This window comes from Phaenicophaeus curvirostris, chromosome 3, assembly GCF_032191515.1.
Source record: "Phaenicophaeus curvirostris isolate KB17595 chromosome 3, BPBGC_Pcur_1.0, whole genome shotgun sequence".
Classification (NCBI taxonomy): Eukaryota; Metazoa; Chordata; class Aves; order Cuculiformes; family Cuculidae; genus Phaenicophaeus; species Phaenicophaeus curvirostris.
This window is the reverse complement of record NC_091394.1, coordinates 4,720,338-4,742,086: the sequence shown is the minus strand read 5'-3', so window position 1 is coordinate 4,742,086 and position 21,749 is coordinate 4,720,338. Positions and strand designations below refer to the sequence as shown.

At 36.3% G+C, this 21,749-nt stretch overlaps 1 protein-coding gene across 2 annotated transcripts in view; it reads right to left on the bottom strand.

Annotated features, from left to right (window-relative positions):
* ZNF407 (zinc finger protein 407) overlaps nt 1-21,749 on the bottom strand; it is a 341,301-nt gene that overhangs the window by 82,643 nt on the left and 236,909 nt on the right. For both annotated transcript variants that reach the window (XM_069853279.1, XM_069853278.1), the window contains exon 8: nt 17,603-17,781. In XM_069853279.1, the coding sequence (XP_069709380.1) occupies nt 17,603-17,781 (179 nt within the window). The remainder of the gene's footprint in view (nt 1-17,602; nt 17,782-21,749) is intronic.

The window sequence follows — 21,749 nt, the reverse complement described above, 5'->3', positions numbered from 1 at the left end:
ATTAATCAGCATTTTAAAATGTGTACACAGCACTGTAGATAAATCTTACCCTGAAGATTATATAGTTCCACATTCTAATAGAATATGAAATCTGAGATATAAAAAGGAACAATAAAATCACATATTTCACACTATAAGCCCAGTAAAAGCTAACTGCTCTGTAACACTCCAGTCAATACAGCAATGCAATCAAATTTATAACTTTAGCAAGTAGGATCAAGAAAGATTGAGCAAATTATTTAATGAAGTATTATAGAAAGAAACATTTGAGGAAGACAGTTGATAAACAGAAATGTAATTGACTAACTAAAGAAAACAATAATAAAGAACTGTTAAGATGTAAATATGAGAGCCTCTCAGCACTGCTGCCTCACAGTTCACTCTTGTTTTAACAGGACAAGAGGGAATGGCCTCAAGCTCTGCCAGGGCAGGTTCAGGCTGAACATTAGGAAAAAAATTTTCACAGAAAGGGTGATTGGGCACTGGCAGAGGCTGCCCAGGGAGGGGGTTGGGTCACCTTCCCTGGAGAGGTTTAAGGGACAGGTGGATGAGGTGCTGAGGAACATGTTTTAGTGGTTGATAGGAATGGTTGGACTTACTTTTCTTCCTTATCCTTTAGTTTTATATCAAATTTGTGCAGGCAAAGCACATAATAAATTAGTTTTATTTACTCAATGAATTATAATGATTTAAGCAATGCAGGCATCTCATGGTTACACAATCTAAAATAAATACATGGTTTCAGTTGTGTATTGTCAGGTAAAGTTTAGTTACATTACAAACTAAGTAATAATTCCACAAAATCATTGGTTAAAATCATAGAATCATAGAATCACCAGTTTGGAAAAGACACATCGAATCATCAAGTCCAACCATGAGCTAACAATGTAACATATCAACCACTAATCAGAATAATGACCAATTTTGGGGTGAAGGTGTTATAAAGTACAACAAATATATTACAGTCCTGATATTTAATTTCAAAAAATATGAAATAAACTCTTTGAAAAACCTGACTATATGTTGCCATCCAGACTTATATCCTGGAAGTCACTTATGGGCACCATACAACCACAATGTTGTTAGCACCTGGACGTACTGAAAGTTAAAAATGTGAATATAAAGGCGTAAAAGGGATGTCAAAATGCAGCCAGAGCATGCTGCTGCTGAAGGCGTGCCATTTCATAGTCATAATTTAAAGTGATCAGAAGGGGGGAAAAAATGAAGCACAATAAAAATGGAAAATGTTAGATTAATGACATAGTCATTAAAATAAAAAAGGTGGAGTTATATGAGGAATGGATCTTATTTGAGTTATTGAAATTAAACAAGTTATTTTAACAATCATTTTAAAAATCACATTTCACTAAGCTCAAAAAAGGAAGACAAAAAATTAGAAAATTTCATGGGGAATATTTCAAATTGTCAGTGGCTTTAAAAAAATGATTTAAGATTTTCTCTTGTATCTTCTCTTTCAATTTTAGAATTTTAGTTGCCATATATTATAATGGTATTTTAGCTATAAAAGTAGTTTTCCACTCACTGTTCTCTTGCCTTTCACTGAGACAAACAGTTTTTCTTTCCTCTAAATGAGCACAATAAAATGGGCAAGCTGTCTGGGGAAAAAGAACCCAGACAAACTGCTGGTATAAAGCTCAACAGAAAAATGTGGTACAGAAAAGAGGCGATCTAAAGCATGTTTACTGTATGCCATGCAATTTATTCTGCTGGTCAGGTTAGAATAAGAGTTCCTTCCTGCTGAATTATCATTAGATTTTGTTAAGAACCAGACTCATTGTTCCTCTTCTCCCTGATCCTGAATCTTAAAGAAAGTAGGGGAGAAAAATCTGCATGCAAAGCTGCAGCATAAAAATATCAGTTCTGTAATAAATATTGGTCAAACAGGGATTCTTAAGATCTGGGGCTGGATCCTGCTATTATTCCCTACAAATTTGCTTGTATGCATCTACACGTATTTTAGCAGACTAATTTTCAGCACTTCAGCTTGCATTCTTCCATTCATAGAATCATAAAATCACCAGGTTGGAAGAGACCCACTGGATCATCGAGTCCAACCATTCCTATCAAACACTAAACCATGTCCCTCAGCACCTCGTCCACCCGTCCCTTAAACCCCTCCAGGGAAGGTGACTCAATCCCCTCCCTGGGCAGCCTGTTCCAGTGCCCAATGACCCTTTCTGTGAAAATTTTTTTCCTAATGTCCAGCCTGAACTTCCCCTGGCAGAGCTTGAGGCCATTCCCTCTCATCCTGTCCCCTGTCACCTGGGAGAAGATGCCAGAAAAGCTGGACATGCACCAACAATGTACACTCATAGCCCAGAAAGCCAATCGTATCCTGGGATGCATCAAAAGAAGTGTGGCCAGCAAGTCGAGGGAAGCGATTCTGTCTCCCTGCTCCGCTCTGGTGAGCACCAAAAAATCATGGACGTTTCGGAGCATGTCCAGAGGATGGCCACCACAATGAACAGAGGGGTGGAACACTTCTCCTACGAAGACAGGCTGAGAAAGTTAGCACTGTTCAGCCTGAGAAGACAAGGCTCCAGGGGGACCTTATTGCAGCCTTTCAGCACTTAAAGTGGGTTTATAAGACAGATGGGGACAAACTTTTTAGCAGGGTCCATAGTGATAGGAGATGGAGAAAAGACTTTAAACTAAAAGAGGGTAGATGTAGACTAGATATAAGGAACACATATTTTACAATTAGGGTGGTCAAACTCCATAACAGGTTGCCCAGAGAGGTGGTAGAAACACTCAAGATCAGGCTGGACACGGCTCTGAGCAACCTGATCTAGTTGAAGATGCCCCGCTCACTGCAGGGGGGGTGGAATAGATTCTCTTTAAGGGTCCCTTCCAAACGAAACCATTCTGTGAATCTAAAACCTTCCAGAAAGATCAACAGAACTATCAGTTATGAAAAAGTTGATATCAAGAGTCAGGTAAACAAAAAACAGAATAATAATGCAAATTTAGAAGAATATGCATTTAGAAGAACCAAAGCTTCACAAGATTCTCTCTCTCCCAGCTGATGTAGGCAAACCAACAGACTGTCTTTCTGTCAAGTAAACCTTGATGGAGATAAATGTAAAGGCTGGAGTGTATGCCTAATTTTTACACACAAGCTGCAACCAAACCGTAGATTTATGCTTTAAGGCAACCAGATTTCTCCTTGCGTACACTTAAACACTGCTCTTGCACTCAGTCCATCTTGTTTAAATGCCTTTAAAACTGAACACAGGCTCTGCCCCCTCCTCCACTCCCACTAATTATATACTTTTTTGTTTGAAGAAGCAAGCCCTTTATTGCTCATAATTTCAGCTATCACTTGCTTAGGCACCTTCTACAGATCAATAGCACATAGTTGAGTGGATGAAAAGGCTAAATGTGATTGTCATTTGCAATGCAAGGGTGCGTGTTCCTCCCCCTCCGCCTTAAGCTTTAAAGCGCTGTGCTTGGATTTCATTTTAGAATACTAAATTCCCATTGCAGGTATACAGTAGCTGCACATTCAAAGCCTTTTGTCCTAAATTAAATATCTGTCATTTTTTAAGGCCAGAATACTGGCATAGGTTATAATAAAAACTAGCGTCCAACCTGCAATTTTACAGATTCCATTGCTGGTGGCCATACATCTTTGATGGCAAAACTACATTGGTTGTAGCACCATAAAATCAATAAATATTAACCTTTTCTGACACTTTCTGCACAGATGCTTTATCAGTCGCTGTCAGGTGATAGAACAGTCAGTGATGTACTGTATTTTTCAGTTCAGAATCTATACCAAACTAAGAAATCAATGCAGATTAACAATCCTTTAAATACAAAAATAGGCAATGAAATTTTGGTTCTATATTATAAAAACCAAACCAAATTATGATACTGCCAAACTATAAATTTGTCACAGGTACTTTTAGCAACGTGTGAACTATAAATACAGTTTTTCTATGGCAAAATAAATGTGCTGGAATGATACAGATGAAATAAATTCAGTTTAATATTTCATGACGTATATATTCCACCTTATAAAACTAAAAACTGACCCAATTAGAGAAATTCAATCTCTCAATATCATCTACAAACTCATAGTTCTTACTTTGCTAAGAGACATTCATAACAGCTCAATAGACTTAAGGCTCCATTTCTAAACAATGTAAGCAAAAAACTAGAAGTTTACTGGAAAGTGAAAATATGCCATTTATGTTATCTCCTACCTAATATAACTGTACCAATAATCACACCTAGGTCTAAGCATCTTAGAAGCCTACGGCCTTTAATTATTGGAAAACATCTTGCTGTGTACAATCCATACTGTGGCTGAGTATAGTATTTTAGCAGAACAACATACAGACTGATAACTTGGATTGATTCTATTTCTCTCTGTTTTCAACACTGCAATTTCTTCTACATAACATTGTGCCTCTTCCCTGGATGTCAGAAATTATGCTTATTTATATATAACTAATGTGATTTTTTTTATTAAAATACAAGTTAGTCAGATGGCATGGCCATACCAAAACACCGCAGACTTCTTAAAAATTACCACAATATCTTAAAAGCTTAGGCCACGTTCTAATAATTCTTCAAATATGGAATCTAGTAGAGAATCCTGGAGCAACACTGTTAAGTATTTATATTTAGAAATTCTTGGAAAATGTGGACTATAATTTAGGTCCATTCATCCTATATGACCAAAGCCCACTAGAAATTCTCGGTAATTTTTAAATCTATGTTCATGTTTCTTTCTGACAATGCAGGTGATTTTTCCCCTCAACTCTACCCTCGTGAGACCTGCGTTCAGGTCTGGAGTCCTCAGAATGGGAAGGGCAAGGATCTGTTAGAGCCAGAGGAGGGCCATGAAGATGATGAGAGGGCTGGAGCACCTCCCATATGAGTCTTGTTCAGCCTAGAAAGAAGGTGGCTCCAGGGGGACCTTAGAGCAGCCTTCCAGTACTGAAAGGGGCTCCAGGAAAGCTGGGGAGGGGCTCTTGATCAGGGAGTGCAGAGATAACATGAGGGGAAATGGGTTTAAGTTGAAATAGGGTAGATTTAGATTAGATACTAGCAGAATTTTTTTTTTCCTTTGAAGTTAGTGATGCACTGGAATGGGCTGCCCAGAGAAGTCATGGATGCCCCATCCCTGGAGGTGTTCAAGGCCAGGTTGGATGGGGCTTTGAGCAGCCTGGTCTAGTGTAAGGTGTCCCTGCCCACGGAAGGGGCTTGGAACTGGATGATCCTTAAGGTCTGTTCCAACCCAAACCATTCTATGGCTTTGTCACTCTAAATACTGTTGTAAATCAGTAAAAGCCCAACAAAAGATACAGATACTAACATTCCACCAGTATTTAGACATGTATTCCCAGTGAAATCAATAGCAGGTACACAACAGTATTTGGAGAAACAGGGAACTGCTTTGAGAAATGCAAGGTAACACTATGTTTTATTATGCTAGTGAAAGCTAAAGTCAAATGCACTAAAATCATTACCAATATGAAGTTAAAATTTTAAGCTTAAGTACAGTTTTAGTCATTTCTTTCTATAACATCTGTACTTCTACATTAGCCAAGAAAGAGACCTATTTCTGCCAATCAGTATCAGGAGCAATCAGACTGCAAATTCTACGATGATTTTCTTTAAAAAATACTGGCAAAACTAATTTTAATCAGCTCCGTTTACCTATTAACGCTAATATGAAAGGATCTGCATTTATTTTGAAAATCCTAGTTAGGCAAAGGAGGAAGAAAAAAAAAGTCTGTGAGCTTAAGCAAAGGCAAAGCTGATAAAAATTTCAAAAAAAGAAAAAAAAAATTGAACATGCCTAAAAGTGTCCCATGTCTCAATGGAGACATCAGATTAAAGCACTGGTTTTGCACGTTGCACAGCAGACTCACTGCAGAGAGCAGGCAGTGACATTACAAAGTGGATGATCTTTAGGTCAGGAGCCACTTTTGCACCTGCACAGCCACCTATTGAAACCTACTTTGTGCTTAAGTCTGAGTTACCTTACACAAAAGCATCCCCCATCATTCAAAGCACCAATCATTTTCTACATTTTTGGGTGAGAAGATGGCAACAAAGTTCAAGAACTTTCAGAATGAGGAGTCTGTTCTCTCTGTCAAAGTATCATTTGTTCTCTCTGCTTTGCCAAGACCCTCAGCAACTTTATACTGCTTATAGCAACTTATAACCATTTAAACTTTGTGATTGGGGCCTCTCTTCCATTCTTCTCTTAGAATTTGTTTTTGTTACACATCAGCCAGCAAATATGGGAAGAGCTACAAATTTGGTTTTAGAATTGCTAGCTCAAGACATTCCAAGAAATATATTTAATCGGTTGCTCGCTTCCATAGCTCAAAGTTTTGCAGGAAACACCATATGCAACAAACAAACCAGCACAAATACAAAGGAGAAGAGAGGACTGAATTCCTCTGCTGTCTTAGCCCTCCAGACCTATAATACAAGTAAGGCTGGGCTGTACTGAATTACAGATAACTGAGATTTCATGATTTTCACACACTGATAAATCTCTGACTTCATATTTTGGGATTTTTGCTTGAGTGGGTAGAATAAAGACAAGCAGCTCAGCAAATTTTACTGGCAATTTTGTCAACAGCTGAATTTGCCCAGAGGAAGATGTATTAAAAAAAAAATGGTCAACAACAAATAATATAATACTAAATACTATTGGAACAGTAAGAATTTATAGATAAATCCTTAGTTGAAGAGGCTATCTTTAATTGATTGAAGCAGCTTTTCAAGCATTTTGTGGTGGTGGCAGCCACTAATACCTGAGGACTCCAGACATTTCACAACAGCTCATCCTTTTTAATTTTACTTTACTAAAAACTATAGTAAAAAAGCATATATTTTTCTCTGTGTGTAACTGGTTGTTTAAGAACTCCTAACTTCAGACTCTTCAAACTCAGTTCTGAATTTCAGATATATGTTACCTGAATCTAAAATCAATGTTAAATTCAAAATATTTGCCAAAATATTTCCAATGTCTCTTGGGATAGCAAAAAAAGATAAACCCTTGACTATTAGATATGAAAAGATTTTCTTTCGTGTCATGCTTCTTTCAGATACTCTTACTTCAAAGCAGATAAATTCTTTTAAGTCTTCTATAAACTGTGTTCTGAGAACTGTTACCTGATATTACTTCCTAAGCTTTGAATAAGAAGTATCATTTTGGCAAGGTAAAAAAAGAGGTAGGGAAATAGCTTAGCATGTAACATGGTAGTTATTTTAACGCCTTTTTTTGTAAGTACTTTATATGCTGTATTCACAAACTATATAGCAACTAGGTCTTTCCCTTAGCTACAATCCAATGATCATTAATGAAAAACTCTTCCAGCAACAACTATCTAAGTTTCTGAAATGTTATCTAAGCAGGGATTGTGACAAACAGTAGCTGATCTCCTTCAAACAACTGAGAGGTTCTCTGAATTACACTGCAGAAACCTGTTCAGCAAGTTTGCCTCCAGAAGTCTGACACCTCCTGTATTTCTCAGGCGCAAGCTACTGGAAGGGCATCTGCTTAAACCTCTCACCCAGTCATGTGGAGACTGAACCAGTGATTTGTATTATCTGCAGCCCAAAGTTTTCATTAATGCTGTTTTCTATGCCATTTATATGAAAATTGCGCTCACTTTAAGATTTTTTTACTATCATACTGTAATGACTCAGAGAATGAAAACATCTGTATTGATCTGCAGTAGTTTCTTAAGTACAAACAATTTCTTTGACATCAGATACTGATGAGCACACACTCATTCCAACAAATGCAAGACCTGCACAAAATATCTTAAATTCAGAAGATGTACCTTCTATCTTCCCATTTAGAAAAAGGGGTTCCCCGCTACCTGGCCCACTGGGAGTTAAGCGATATGATCTCTGTCTCCATGGTTTCTTGACATGATAAAAGAATTATTGATAGTCAGCATGCAGTGTATTTATATGACGTATACTTTCATCTTATGCTCCTATATGTTCACCAAGAAAGTGAAGCAATCTTTCTTCTGTGAGACTTCTACCTATCTTAATTTCCTTTAGTGCAAACAGTTACAGACAAGCTTCTCTTTGAACTGATAATTTTTTAGAGGTCATTCAGCCCATAATTTCAGGTCCCAGTCACTATCCTGATGGTCCTTCTTAGGAAATTGGACCCAGTGGGAACGTTTTTTCCTTCTGCTTAGTCTATGGGTCAGCATTTTCCTTCCCTTGTACTTCTTAATTCCCTTAAGTGGCAATTATTTAAGGCACAGTTAGAGAAGGTGCAATCTACATTCATCTAATAAAATCTAAATATTAAAAAGGACAGAAAAATCCGGCATGGTTACTAAGGATATATGGGAGAGCATTTAGCATTTGAAAGGTACCAAAGATCTGGTAAATGAAAAGATGGGAAAAATGATGAAGAACTATTGGAAGTAAAATAGAAATTAGAAGGTACAAAAGAACATGTGTTTCAGACAGACGAGGCATCCTACTAACTAAAGGTCAAGATCCAAGATGCCACGTCAAGACATTAATGAAAATTTGGTGCAACATACATTGGATCAATGAAAGCAAACAAAAAGAAAGCCTAAAAGAACGTAAAAAAAAAAAAAATCAGCATGGAGCACCAATGATTTGTGATTCGTTGGAGCAACTATTGTTGAAGGGACTTCTCCTCATTCATGACCCAAAACAGCAGTGACCAGAAAACAAACACTTGATTCAATCCTTTCATACCTATCGTTACCCACATTTGCTTCAACACTTTTCTGATTCTGGAAATATTTGGTATTATTTGTACCATATTGTGGCACAAATATTGTGCAATAAGTAAATAATTATTTTGTGGGTTTTTTAAATATTAAAATATTGAAAATTTCAAAATATTGAAAATTCCAACAATGACTTGCAAATCCAAGCAGACTTACAAATGTTAATAATTTAAGTTATTTATGAAGAGCACATCCTTTGAGTGCAGTCTGTTCAGATGCTAATAGCATCTCACCGGAAGAGAAAATTTAAAGTGTTCTCTAAATAATGTTCTATGAATAATTTATTTATAGACACTTGATATTAAAATTTTCACACAGATACAATTTATATAAAATTATTAATAAAATTTTGTTATTAAATAATTAAAATATTTGATATAAATACATAACATTCTATATATACTTTTAAAAATAAAATACTTATTCTTTATATATTATATCTATAAAAAATTCACAAAACATTTTAAATCAAAGTTTTCTTTCTCTTCTTCAAATTGTATCTTACACTTTACATATAATATCATTTCAAAAGAAAAATAACTGACAGCTTTAAATTCCTTAGGACTCCCACATAACTCATAACTTCCCTGGATGATAAACTAATAGATCTACTGTTATAAAGCTTCTCCTAATAGGGAAGCAATTTGAATGTTCAAAGTATACTATAACCTCCACATAAAAAAAATACTGAATTACTCCTATGCGCTATTCACCTTTGGTTTTTATTCCTTCTGTAAAGTTGATTTCTTTTTTTGTTTGAAAACTTTTCTTGATGATCTTGATAACCCCTATTTTAGTGTTTTTCAAGAACTTTAAGATGTTGATATTTGAATACTAATATTTCCTTTTATGATTTATACTTACACATACTATTAGGCATATATATTTTCCAGCAGAATTAAATAATTTTGTCTTTCTAGATAGCTGTTATGTGTCTTAAGAACTTCTTTCTACTTCTGCACTTTAACATTCCAGCCTCGCTTTAGAAGTTTTATGTTAGGATAATCTATTTTTAGCACCATATAGGCAATAATATTTCTCAATCCTCATGAAGGATATTTTATCTATTAGTGTAATGAAATAATAGCTTGGAGCAAGACTAGATTCTTACCTATCCTTGCACAGGCAACAGTCTTTAAGAACACCAGCAGGGATGGGCATGTGGTTAATAACACAACACAAGGAATTTGCAAGCAGATGCCCATCCAAGGATGTTTTGAAGGCAGATACAAGATCAAAAATTCAAAACTGATGAAGTTTTCTGTATCAGCTAGTGTGGAACGTCTCTCTTCCAGCTCAGCTGCATGGTTCCCCGCCTCGGAAACCAGAGCGCCACGCAGAGGAACGACAGCAAAGCAGGCACAACCCAACCCCCAGATTAAATATTTAGACACCAACAAAGAGATTCAAGATGCTCAGGACTAAAAACTCACCCCACAAAAAATGAGTTGCCTGTGACAAGGTGGGGTAGTTCTTCAGAAAGTAATGGTGACAACTAGGAAATGCCCAGGATCCATGGGTAGAAGGCATCGAAAAGAATGCAGGACTGTGACTACAAATGCCACTGGTGCCACACAGAAGAGGAAAACCATTTGCGTGATGGCCCTGCAGTTGATTGCCAGCTATCCGATGGAAAAATGATGCACAACATGACAGACTCTCTACCTCTGCTGGTTCTAGACTTTGGCATATCCAGTATGTTCCTTGCCCTTTAAAACTATATTCCGAACATTCTTTCCTCAGTGCAATTCATGGTCTCCAGTCTTATCAGAGGAGACCGTCAACTTATAGAACAGTTCTAAAATTGATAGTGGTGGGTTTTGCATATTAGATGATGTAATATTTGCATCAAAATATTCCGACATCTTCTATTATGTCACTCAGCATCAACATATGCTGACTGTTGAGGAAAAGCAACTAAGGGACTGCGAAAGGAGTTCCTAAGCTCTTCAACAGAAGAAGAACTAGGGAAAAAAAGCACTTTAAATATTTTTTTCTGCTTTACTTGTTACCTGGAAAGAACCAAGCCTACAGTCATGACCACCAGGATAAAGATACTGGCTATGGAAGCTCTGCTAGGCATACAAAGGCTTCTAGTGGAAGCCAGCTAGAAAAATAATCAAACTTAGTTTTTAATTTTTTTCAAAAATGTAGATTTTTTTTTCCTGAAACACAATAATACGTAATCTGCATAGGTTATAAGGAACCTAGCTTTCTCTTTTACAAACAGAAAATCATTTATACTAGGTTTTTATTTCAAGCGCACACTAAAATTATTATTCTTCACAAAAGAGGAAAGGGAGTGTCTGCCAATCAACATGACATGCTATTGAAAGACTGGCACTAATAGCTATGACAAGAGCAAACCTGTTTGAAGCAGAGCTGCTGCTGCCTTTTTTTTTTTTTAAGTATACCAGCCATCAAAAATAATGTTTTATCTGACTAGAAATCCAAGCCGCATTCCGTTACTGCAAAAGCTTTTACCTGATTTGCCTATATCTGGCAATGACAGATTTTTAATATTGTTTCAAATTACAGCATTTAAAGTATTTTATTTAAACAGTGATAAAGACTAAGAAGATAACTATTCCAACAAAAAAGTTAAATATGCTTGCAGACAAAGCTATGTATCCCTTCTTTGGAGGCTTTACTTAGGATATAAAATACAAGTTTGCATAGCTATTCAACTGACTTGTATTTCCATTATTTCACTGATAAATAGCATTCACTGATTTTATATTTTTGGAGTTTGATGAATGCTAAGAGTAATAGGAAACAGGTTTTTATTGCTTCATTTTTCCTAATTTTTTTTCAAACCTGTATTTTCTACCAAAGAGTCAGAAGATGCTAGGAAAGGACAAGTTAAAAAAAAAAGAAAAATTTAGAAGTAGAAAATAACTAGGATACTAGTAGAACTGCTATATTATCAGGTTATGTGTGTCCGATTCACATTCTGAATAAGTCTGCAGTTTCCACTTGGTAATACAGTTATACCTTGATAAAATCACATAATAGATCACACCATAACTTTTAGCAATCAATTTTTTCTCTTAATAATTTGATAAACGTAGCTGTCAAGGGGGATAAAGATCACAATTTTATTTGGGATTAACTAGTTGAACTTTCAGAATTCCATTCATGAATATTGCAACTGTTACAACTGATAGGATCACAATTTTGTCCCTTGTTGATGATGTAATCACGTTGCGGGTTGCTAGTAGAGCATTGTTTCTCACAAGCTAAAGAAACCGAAAGAGAAGTCTGAGGAGAGCACAGCTTTTAGAGAAGTGCACTTAAAAAAGTCTGAAAAAATATTTTTTGAACGCGCATTAAAGACCTTGTGGCAAACTTTTCTTTCTCAATGCCCTCTGGAAAGAACTAAAACATTCCCTCTCTTCCCCTAATCTCAAAAAAAGCAGGATGTAAGGATGTAGGCTTGGCTTGGTGAACACAGGATTAATTGAACTGCCTTTTCATCGATTTCAGATCTCGGGAGCCAATAACACAGTAAGAGAACAGCCAACCAAAAGAGTAGAAACTCATAAGGATTCTTCAAACACCTTTAGCATAAAAAAATAAATAAATGTTCCGATATATTTTACTAGAGATTTAATGACATACCAGAAAGAAATGTATTTTAGGCAAGTGCCTTCAGGCTCAAGGATAATAAGAATTTAGTGCCAATGACAGGAATATCATCTCTAGGAGGAAGATCACTTTGGGGGACTTATGTGTCTCCTCAGCTGTCCCTTTGCTATCACACCACATAAGCACTTTAAATTCACAAACACTACCCTTATCGATAGGATGTAGAATAACACTGTTTTAAGATTTAAGAGCAGAAAGGACCATTACATACTGGTCTGACTTCTGGTATATCAAAGCCCCTTAAATAACACTTAATTAGTTTAGCAGTGGACCCAGCAACCATGGGCCCTCCTAAAACCTGTCTTTCAGAAAGACATCCAGTCTTCTCAAGGCTCAAAGGAACGGAACAGGGATAATTTCTTCTGCTAGTTGCTGCCACAGCTCAATCGACCTCATATTTAAGTGTTTGCACCTTGTTTCTAATTTCAATTTGTCTGACTACGCTTTCAGTAACTGATTTTTCTTAGGCTTTTCTCAGCTAGATTAAGTGTAGCTCATGTCTGATATTTTCTCCCTGTGAAGCAACTCATACACTATAATCAAGTACCTATCTATCATCTTGGTCATGAATTATGTAACTCTTCATGAGCACTAAGCGTTCAATCACCACGTAGGCAGCCAACTGCCAAAACACGATTGTCACGATCTTTGTTCTGTGGATGCACAACCCCAGAGACACTTATAATTTTCACTGAGGCACAGGCACACAAAGCTGTACTTCCAAGCATGCCCCAAAACACGTCTGTGCAGCGAGGGGAAGCAGCTCACGCTTTTAGCTCTGTCAGGATCTGGAAGAGTAAGCGATCCTCCACTTCTACTTGCAGGCCCAGTGTGGAATACTCTCTCAAAGCACACTGGATAACTTGAGGGCTTTGCAAGCATAGTAGCACTTTCAAAGTAAAAGCAAACTTACCGAAGAGTACAATAAATTGATCTGCCTTCCCTGATTTTCTTAAAAAAAAAAGAAAGAAAACTTCCAAGAGAGATCACGTATGACTACTAATTTTAAATTAAGTGGAACACCTCCAAATTCTCTGTTCAGTGTCTCGAGTTTTCCCCAACCACATTGTTGACTGTTGAGAAGCCATTTTCAAGCAAAAGCTTTTTGACTTAAACCACATAAGCATTGCACCTATTTTGCAGGTAGGGAAACTCGGACTGAGAGCAACCCCACCATTACCAGGAGTTCAGTGATAAACTGGGTTATTCTCATTTCCTTAAGTAGTGTTCATTCTTGGAGACCATGTTCACTTCTAACAGTACAACACAAAAATAATGATAACAGAAAAAAAAAAGGTATCATTGCATAACAGTACAACACGATCATGAAAACATTAATGACCAAACTGCTCCTCTTCTCTCTGAAGAGCTTTTTGCCTTATGGCCAGTTTAGTATCCACAGAAGACAACTGTGCACACAGTGAGATGCTGTGGTCTCTGCAGCTTTTGGAGTAATGGAAACGTCAAGCCATAGACATTATGTTCTTTGGAGATAAATACTGCACCATAATAGCATCATGTTTAAAAGACAATGATGAACACCTAGTTCAAACTGAAATTATCACTAACAAGTGATGCTGCTCCAAAGCAGACAAAGCACTGAAAAAAATACCTGAACTACCAACCACCTTCTACCAGAGGTACAGGCACTTCTGCTGTCAGTATTCAGGCTCAGTTCCACTCAGTCTTGAGATGCAGCATCAGTTGGAAGAAAATACATAACCAAGAAACTTGGAAACATAATGCACACAAGAACTGATCCAAAGATTTCTTCAGTTTGCTCTGAGGCTTGCCATACAGGCAAGTCCACATTAAGCAACTCAGAAAAATTTTCCTTAGAAAATAATCTCATATTTAAATGACAATCACCAAAATTACAGTCATCAACACAATACGACAATTCACTCACTTATTGTATTAACTTTCCATTTGTAATGACCAATTTTATGATTTGCACATTGAAACAAGAATAACATGAATAGCTTCCGCTGGAACCAAATCGCCATGACTAAAACATTAACCACAGGATTCTTGAGCTTGCTAGTAAGCCTACTTCTGTTCAACAGCTATTAAATCTATCAGTGTCCTAACTGTGATTCTTTAAAGAAAATAAATGAATATTGTGGATAATCAACAGTCACTGAATTTCTGATTTTTTTTTAAACAAAATGTTAATTTCAACACAACCTTTAAGAAAATGGGTCAGAGGATATCAAGAAACAGGCATAAAGCTCTTACAGAGCAACACATAATGACATATCAAAAATAGATTAAATGCTTTTTTATAAAAATTAGAGGTTAAATTTGGAAATTGGTATTTCACATGTAATGTCACAAAATCATTCCATAACTTTAGATGCACTACGGGTCTGCTGTTCAAATCCAGTACATTTTTTTAAAATTAAAGACAAGTATTCTCTAGATTCTTATTATTTTAAAACATATAAAAGTTCTTTGTCAGGTTTTTAAGCAATGTAATTGTATAGATAAATATCTCCCTGCAGCAAAAGCAGGAAAGTCTGAAGACCTCATTTGTGGCATTTCCATGTATCAGTTGCTCACATTATACAGGATTTCAAAGATGCAGAACAGAAAGTGCTATCACCTATCATTACGGTATCACCCTTACTCATGTAGAATCTAACCTGTTCTGCCTTCCACCTTCCACAGCTTCTCCTTCAGAAACACAGCTTCTTCAAGCTCCTTGCTGCCACTGACCTCATAAAGCAGTATAACAGTTGCCAAAGAAAGCTAAACAGAAGTTAGTATCAGACCATCATATTGCAAAGGGCATTAACTTTGGATCAGAAATCCAACTGGTAATCTTGATTCACATGAAAAACAGTCACATCCTAAAGGTACCACACAGCTCCATTTGTGGTGGGTTGTGGTGAAGGAGTCTGTCTGGTTCTGCACAGTGGATGGAGTTTGTATTTGTCTCTTTCCCGGTGATGATACTTACTCAATTTCTATTCTGCTCAAAGAAGCAGAGGGGCTGGCTTTCCCATTACAAAGCAATATTAGAACACAAAAGACAGAAAAATAAATTTAAGCTAAAAAAATTAATCTTGTATGACACTTTCACACTCCTATCATGCTAGAGGGTTCTGTCTTGTGTTGTGGATTCTCTGTGGGTGCAGCCAATAACCAATAAGTAATCAGTAACTGTGAACCAGACACGGAACAAATCTTATTTTGATAAGGAATGTTAGCCAGGGCATGGGATTTATTCCCCTCATCCCTCTAAAATCTTCTCTAAAACCTTTAACTCTCAGATGTCCAGAAGTCAGAAAAGGATTGAAAATAAGAAATAAAAACTCCTTTAATTTAACACTGATGTGAATGCACAATTATCACCTAGGTCCTGCTTTAACAGTGTTTTTTCCTGAAAGGAAAATACAGTATCACCCTTTTAGTGATGGGATTAGGCAACACACTTTTATTGTAAACCAGTTCTAGGCTAGTCTGGAAATAATTAGGTGACATCTAGTTCTTGCTAGTACTAATATGTTTGTACAGTACTCTGCTTAGCACGGGGGGATATCTCCTGTGTAAGAATGCATGTATAGAAAAGAGATATCATTAGTATACAACACATTGATGACAGTTTTGCTACATTGCCAAGACAGGCAAGTGGAATAGTTTTAACCACAGTGTGCTGCAATGAGAAATTTGTTCAAAACTATATCTGGGTAAATAATAATGTAAAAACTTAAACCGATTTTGTAAGTTTGGAAAAAAGTTAGAGATTCTATCAGGGTTATAGCTGTGCTATGTCTGTTTATCTGCCTATTGAAAGCATTTTAAGTTTTCATATGAAGTGGTATTTTTGTAACAAAAATCCAACAATATCTGGATTTAAGCTTCAAGTTGAATATTCATTCACTTCAGTGAGAACTACAGTGAAATATGATCAGTTTTCTGACCTATTTTGAAGTTGGTATTCAGCCAACTGGCATTTTGTTTGCGCATCCAGATATTATCCACCATATGCTGACATGACATGATGATTGGTTCCAAAATGAAGTGGAATACTTGGCAAATAGAAATATATGGTACAAATACTACACTGCCTCTAGTCAGAAAAGCAAGCAGTTTTGAGAAGACTGAAAGGTTTTAAACTAACTTGACTGTACACACTGCGCAGAGCTGAATGAAAGCTCTTTATGTCATGTTTTTTACTGGTATAAGGGTCTCAAAAATTACGAGATCAATTCCTTGCCAAAGAAGATTCAAATCTGACGCAGCCGTACTAACAGTAGTACTTCAATGGAAGATTAATTTGCATCTTGGGGAGAATTTGGCCTTCATAGCTTCTTCCTCTTCTGGATTCCCCAACTCTTTCTTCCCACCATCTGTTCTTTTTTCCCCACTGCTCTGACATGTCTTCCTGCCCAGTGATATCTAAGTTATCTGCCTCTCCTGAGTTAAGATCACATTTTATTCAAGCTGCAGTCTAATTTTGTATCACTTCTCCTAACCTCTTGCCATTGAACTCTTATTCTTTTCCTATCTCGATGCTCTCATTAAACTTCTGCCTTCTATTCTGAACTGTAGAACCTATGAATAAAACCCCAATCTTGTTCCTAAGTAGAAAGCATTACTTTTTTTAATTCCAGTTTAGACCAATGTTTTGGTTTTGAATTCCTCTAGTGACTTCCATGCATGTGCTCACTAACATAAAGCCTCAAAACAAACACGTAAGTTATTGATTCTCTGCTGTTCTATTCTTTAATGTTAAATATAGTCTGATTTTTTGTAATAATATCTAAGAATTTTTAAAGCAGTACATTAATTTGCCACTGTATTTCTGAAGGAGTTCTGTTCCTGGGGGAATATGGTGGGCAGTGGGACTTAATACAAATGTTGAAAAAATATTGCTCTATAAACATTCAACTAGATTTCAAAATGAGACAAAAAATAGTATGCACTTCTGATGTTTATATATTTAACTGCAAGCTTTGCTCGTGAAACATGAATGGATTTAATGTGCTTAATGCATAACCTTCACCCTTTGCAAAAAGCTGAAGAGGGGTAAGCCCATTTTAAAATCATGTTCTTCTACAGAATAAACGATAATAATGTACGAGCTAGCTTTCTTATTGCAATCATTTAAACATGCTTACATAGAAAAGAGAAGAATTTGTAAGCAAAGGGAAGAATGATCTTACCAGCATGCAAGTATGCCAGATCAGGATTTTCAATGTCTGGGTGCAGTTCTTTCAAATGATTACGGAATTCCACAGGGATATTGGTTCCATAGTCACACTTAGGACAGTTATACATTTTTACTCCTTCATGCTTTCCTGTATGCAAGATGTGTTTACGGATATTTTCAGCACAGTTAGACCTAAAAAGTGATGGAAAAAAAAAAAAAAGAAATAAGTTATATAGCAATTGATTCCCTACAAATCATTCAAATAAAAACTAGTGTTATAACAAAAAAATAAGTAGTTATTATTAATTTTTCACTCTCTGCCCAATTTTTGCATCCTCTCAGGTTTTGCATGAAGGCCTCAAAGCTGTCTGAGCTTAGTTGAACAATAAAAATGAACTTTTTTTTTTACATTTGCAGAAGCCTTGTAGTATTTATTTCTCTTTATGGTAGCCAGTGATGGACAGAAATTAAGCAAAATTATTTAAGTTAGCAAAATTGGAATGTTTAAGTTAGAAAACTGGATGCCTTTAACATCCCAAACGGAGCTCACATGAACCTTTCCCAAACAGTTCCTAGATTCCATAGGAGTTGCTGTGAATTATTTTTGTAGGGATATTCCACCAACTCTCATCTCAACTTATGAGCTGATCCTAGAAAAGAGAATGGAGTTGTTCAAGTTTATACCTTTCTGAAAATGCACACAAATTCTGATTCATATCTTAAGTACAGTTTTTGTGGAAGCAGTGGAGTTTTCACGCATAAAAGTCAGAATTTATACACAATTAGTTTTATGCATGTCAAAGAAATGTTTCCAATGATATTTCTGAAAAACAGGGAATAGAAAAAGATCTCATTGTTTATTTTATCCACAAAGAGATCCGTGATATGACAGTAGTTTTTAATTTCCAGACTTTAAAATATTGCAATCTTATTCCTAAATTACTTTTGGAACTAGAATTTCCTACTTATTCAAAGTGTGTGATGAATCTCACATAAAAAATACTCCTCCTTCATTTATTTCAATCAGAAATAACCACTATATTTATTCTTGAATCAAAATAACATCCTGTGTATGATTTTTTTCAGACTTTCTTAGTACTGTAGACTATTAATATCATCAAACTAAGAACAGTAATTCAGTTTAACTGAAAAAAGTGCACACTCAAGCGAGCTATATAAATACATAACACCTCACAAACATTCATTTAAGACAACAGTAGTATTTTGAACAACTGTCACTGTTTGAAATACCACAGTAACAGGCACCTAAAAAAAGGACCCCTGAAATAAACTGGAAGTAGCAGCTTGAAGTTCTGTTGGAATGCTTGTCTCTCCCTTGGAGATGGTCATAGTAAAACTGATATCTGCCTTACGGTGCTGCCAGAGATCACCCTCTGTCATGTCCATCTGCTATATACCAGTCTAACGATCAGACTCCTGAGAATGTCAGAGAAGACACTTATGTTCACTGAAAAATGTGGGAAATACTGGTCCTCAGCATCTTTCAGTATTCAGCCCTAAAAAAAATTACAATGCTCATACATGATGTTAAAATGAAACATGTATTTTATTAAAAAAAAAAAGGATGGTGTACACTGCTATGAAAGCAGGAGACAATCTCGTAACCTTCTATCATAGGTTATACTTTAAAGGGCAATGGATTAAAGCAGCGCATACAAATCTGAAATAACATATCTGTGTCCTTTTAGCTCAGCTCTCATACAATGTTAAGGAAAGATATAAAACTTTTTACTTTGGAATATTTCTGTGAAATACATAAAGGATCTGTGGAAACCTACGCAAGAGTTGTGAAGAAAACCCAGCCTGTTCCAGTCATAAAAGGACAGTTGCATCTCCTTTGATTTGTGAATTTTCTCAATCCACTTTAAACAGAGCAATCCCGAAGTATCATTTATTCAGTCACCAGTAAAAAGCTGCGACTAAACATGCCAACATGCTGATATATTCATCATGGGAAATAAAAATTTTAAAAAGTAAATTTTTTCCATGTGACAAGGCCAGAAAGGCTTAATCAGAAATGAGGAAGATGAGATCACAAGGCATTACAAATGGCCTCTCATATTAGGTTGCAATGCAGCAATTGCAATCGTGACATAAAACATCAAGGTAACAACTGGCAAATCCAAGCACTTTTGAAGCCAAATAATACCTTTAAATATGATGTGACAAAAATGCACTGCACATAATGTTTTTTTTTCATTATTCAGTGTCCTTTGACCGTCTTGTTTTATTAGAATTCTCCCTAGTACTGTACAATATGTTGTTACGTGTCTGATACCAAAAAACCTCCACCAAAAGTCTATGTATGTGTGTACTTACATCACTTCATCTCACATGACTAAACACAGAGGTCTGTGATTTCAAACAGCACTGTATTTTCATTAAAATTATGCCATGATAAACATCTAACTAAAATATTATAGTGTTGCAACAGTGATCATAGTTAAGCATTTGACAGGCTTTGTGTTATAAAGTTCACTTCCAGGAATTTATAAGCTTTGAGATACTGATTCCCTTTGTTCTGAAATTCGGCAACATCAAGCCCAGCACAAAAGAAATTCAATAAAGTCTTTCTGTTTTTTAAGTTCCACTCTGAATTACAGCCACAAACAAATAAATGCAGCTTTTAAGAGCCAGCCTGTGTTCCAGTAAGGCTAAACAAGAGGTTTCTAAGTTAAGTTACTATTGTCATTCCTTAATGTAAGCCTGCTTTCATCCTTATGATCCATTTTCCATTTTGAAAATCAGATATATATAGATCTGGTAATTTTTCCATGCTCTTCAATAACAGGAAGGGAATTCATTAGAGAGACTCTGGTAATCTAAACCTATAGACTGTGGCTTTGTATTCAATGCTGATGCACAGAAGCACAACAAATATATTTATTTTTCTTTTATTTCACATCTTGCAGCAAGTCTTCTTATCACACATGAAGAAAGGTTTGAGACTCAATGTAAATCCCACAACAATTCTACTAAAGGGAAGCAGAAGGCCCCTGTAGAGTTTTCCATATCCTGTCAAGGCAAGAGATGGCAAAAGTGGAGATGGAAGGTGCTCTTAAGGCTCACTGCAAATGAAAAGGAAATGTGAAGAACTGAAAATCTCAGCCCATACATCCCATGCAACAAGTCTGTATGATATCTTCCATCGAAGACTGATATATTGGAAAGGGCATAGGCAGCTTTCTACTGCACATTAGTGTTTGATAGGAATGGTTGGACTCGATGATCCAGTGGGTCCCTTCCAACCTGGTGATTCTATGATTCCTGTAAAGGACTATGCTGTGAAATAAGGGAAATGGATGGCAAGCTTCTCCTGAGAAATACAGCTGCTGTTTAAGATGAAGGAAAACCTCTTTTGGATGAAGACAAAAAAGAGCTGTTATCTCTAACATTCATTTCACAGCAATGTGTTTACACTGCTTTTCTAACTGCACATTTCATGTTGCCATTAGAAGTCCATTCCTATCAACTAGTTTCCTGTACTGCTTTTGCTCCATATTCAAATATCATGAACTGGAAATGACCTGTTAGTTGTAAAATTGTACTTTAGTCACAGACTCGCGGACTGGCTGATGTTTGAAGGCACCTTTGGAGGTCCCTTTACTATTCAAAGGATGAGAACAAAACTGTTTATTCAGGCAGCGACTGCACTTGCACAGGCATCATCCACAGATTGACAAAGAAATGTAATGCCACGTGCCACAGTTCTCTGTGCCCTTGTCTGCTTCTTAGAAGCACTGATTCGCTTTGCTAGGAGAGTGGAATAGAGTGGAAGGTTAGGAGAAGCATAAAATGCCCAAACATTGTGTTAGCATAAGAAGCTGTTGCCTTTGTTTACTTTGTCACCTCTCCCATTGCCTCTTTCCTTATATATAAAAGAACTCTGTTACCAAAAAAATAGGACATTGTGCTAAGAGCAAGAAACAGAGTAGCTGGTCTACAGAACAGTGAGAAAATACATGCCCCTAGTGCATGGGATGAAAGTTCTCATAACTGCCTTCCTCCCATAAGCCACAAAATACTACCTAAAAGTAGTATAATTCTGCCTCTGTGAAAAGCTATTAGTGGCACTGACCAAATCCCTTTGCAAAACTAGGTCTACCCCATTGAAAAGAGCAGCAATTGTTCAGGCTTCT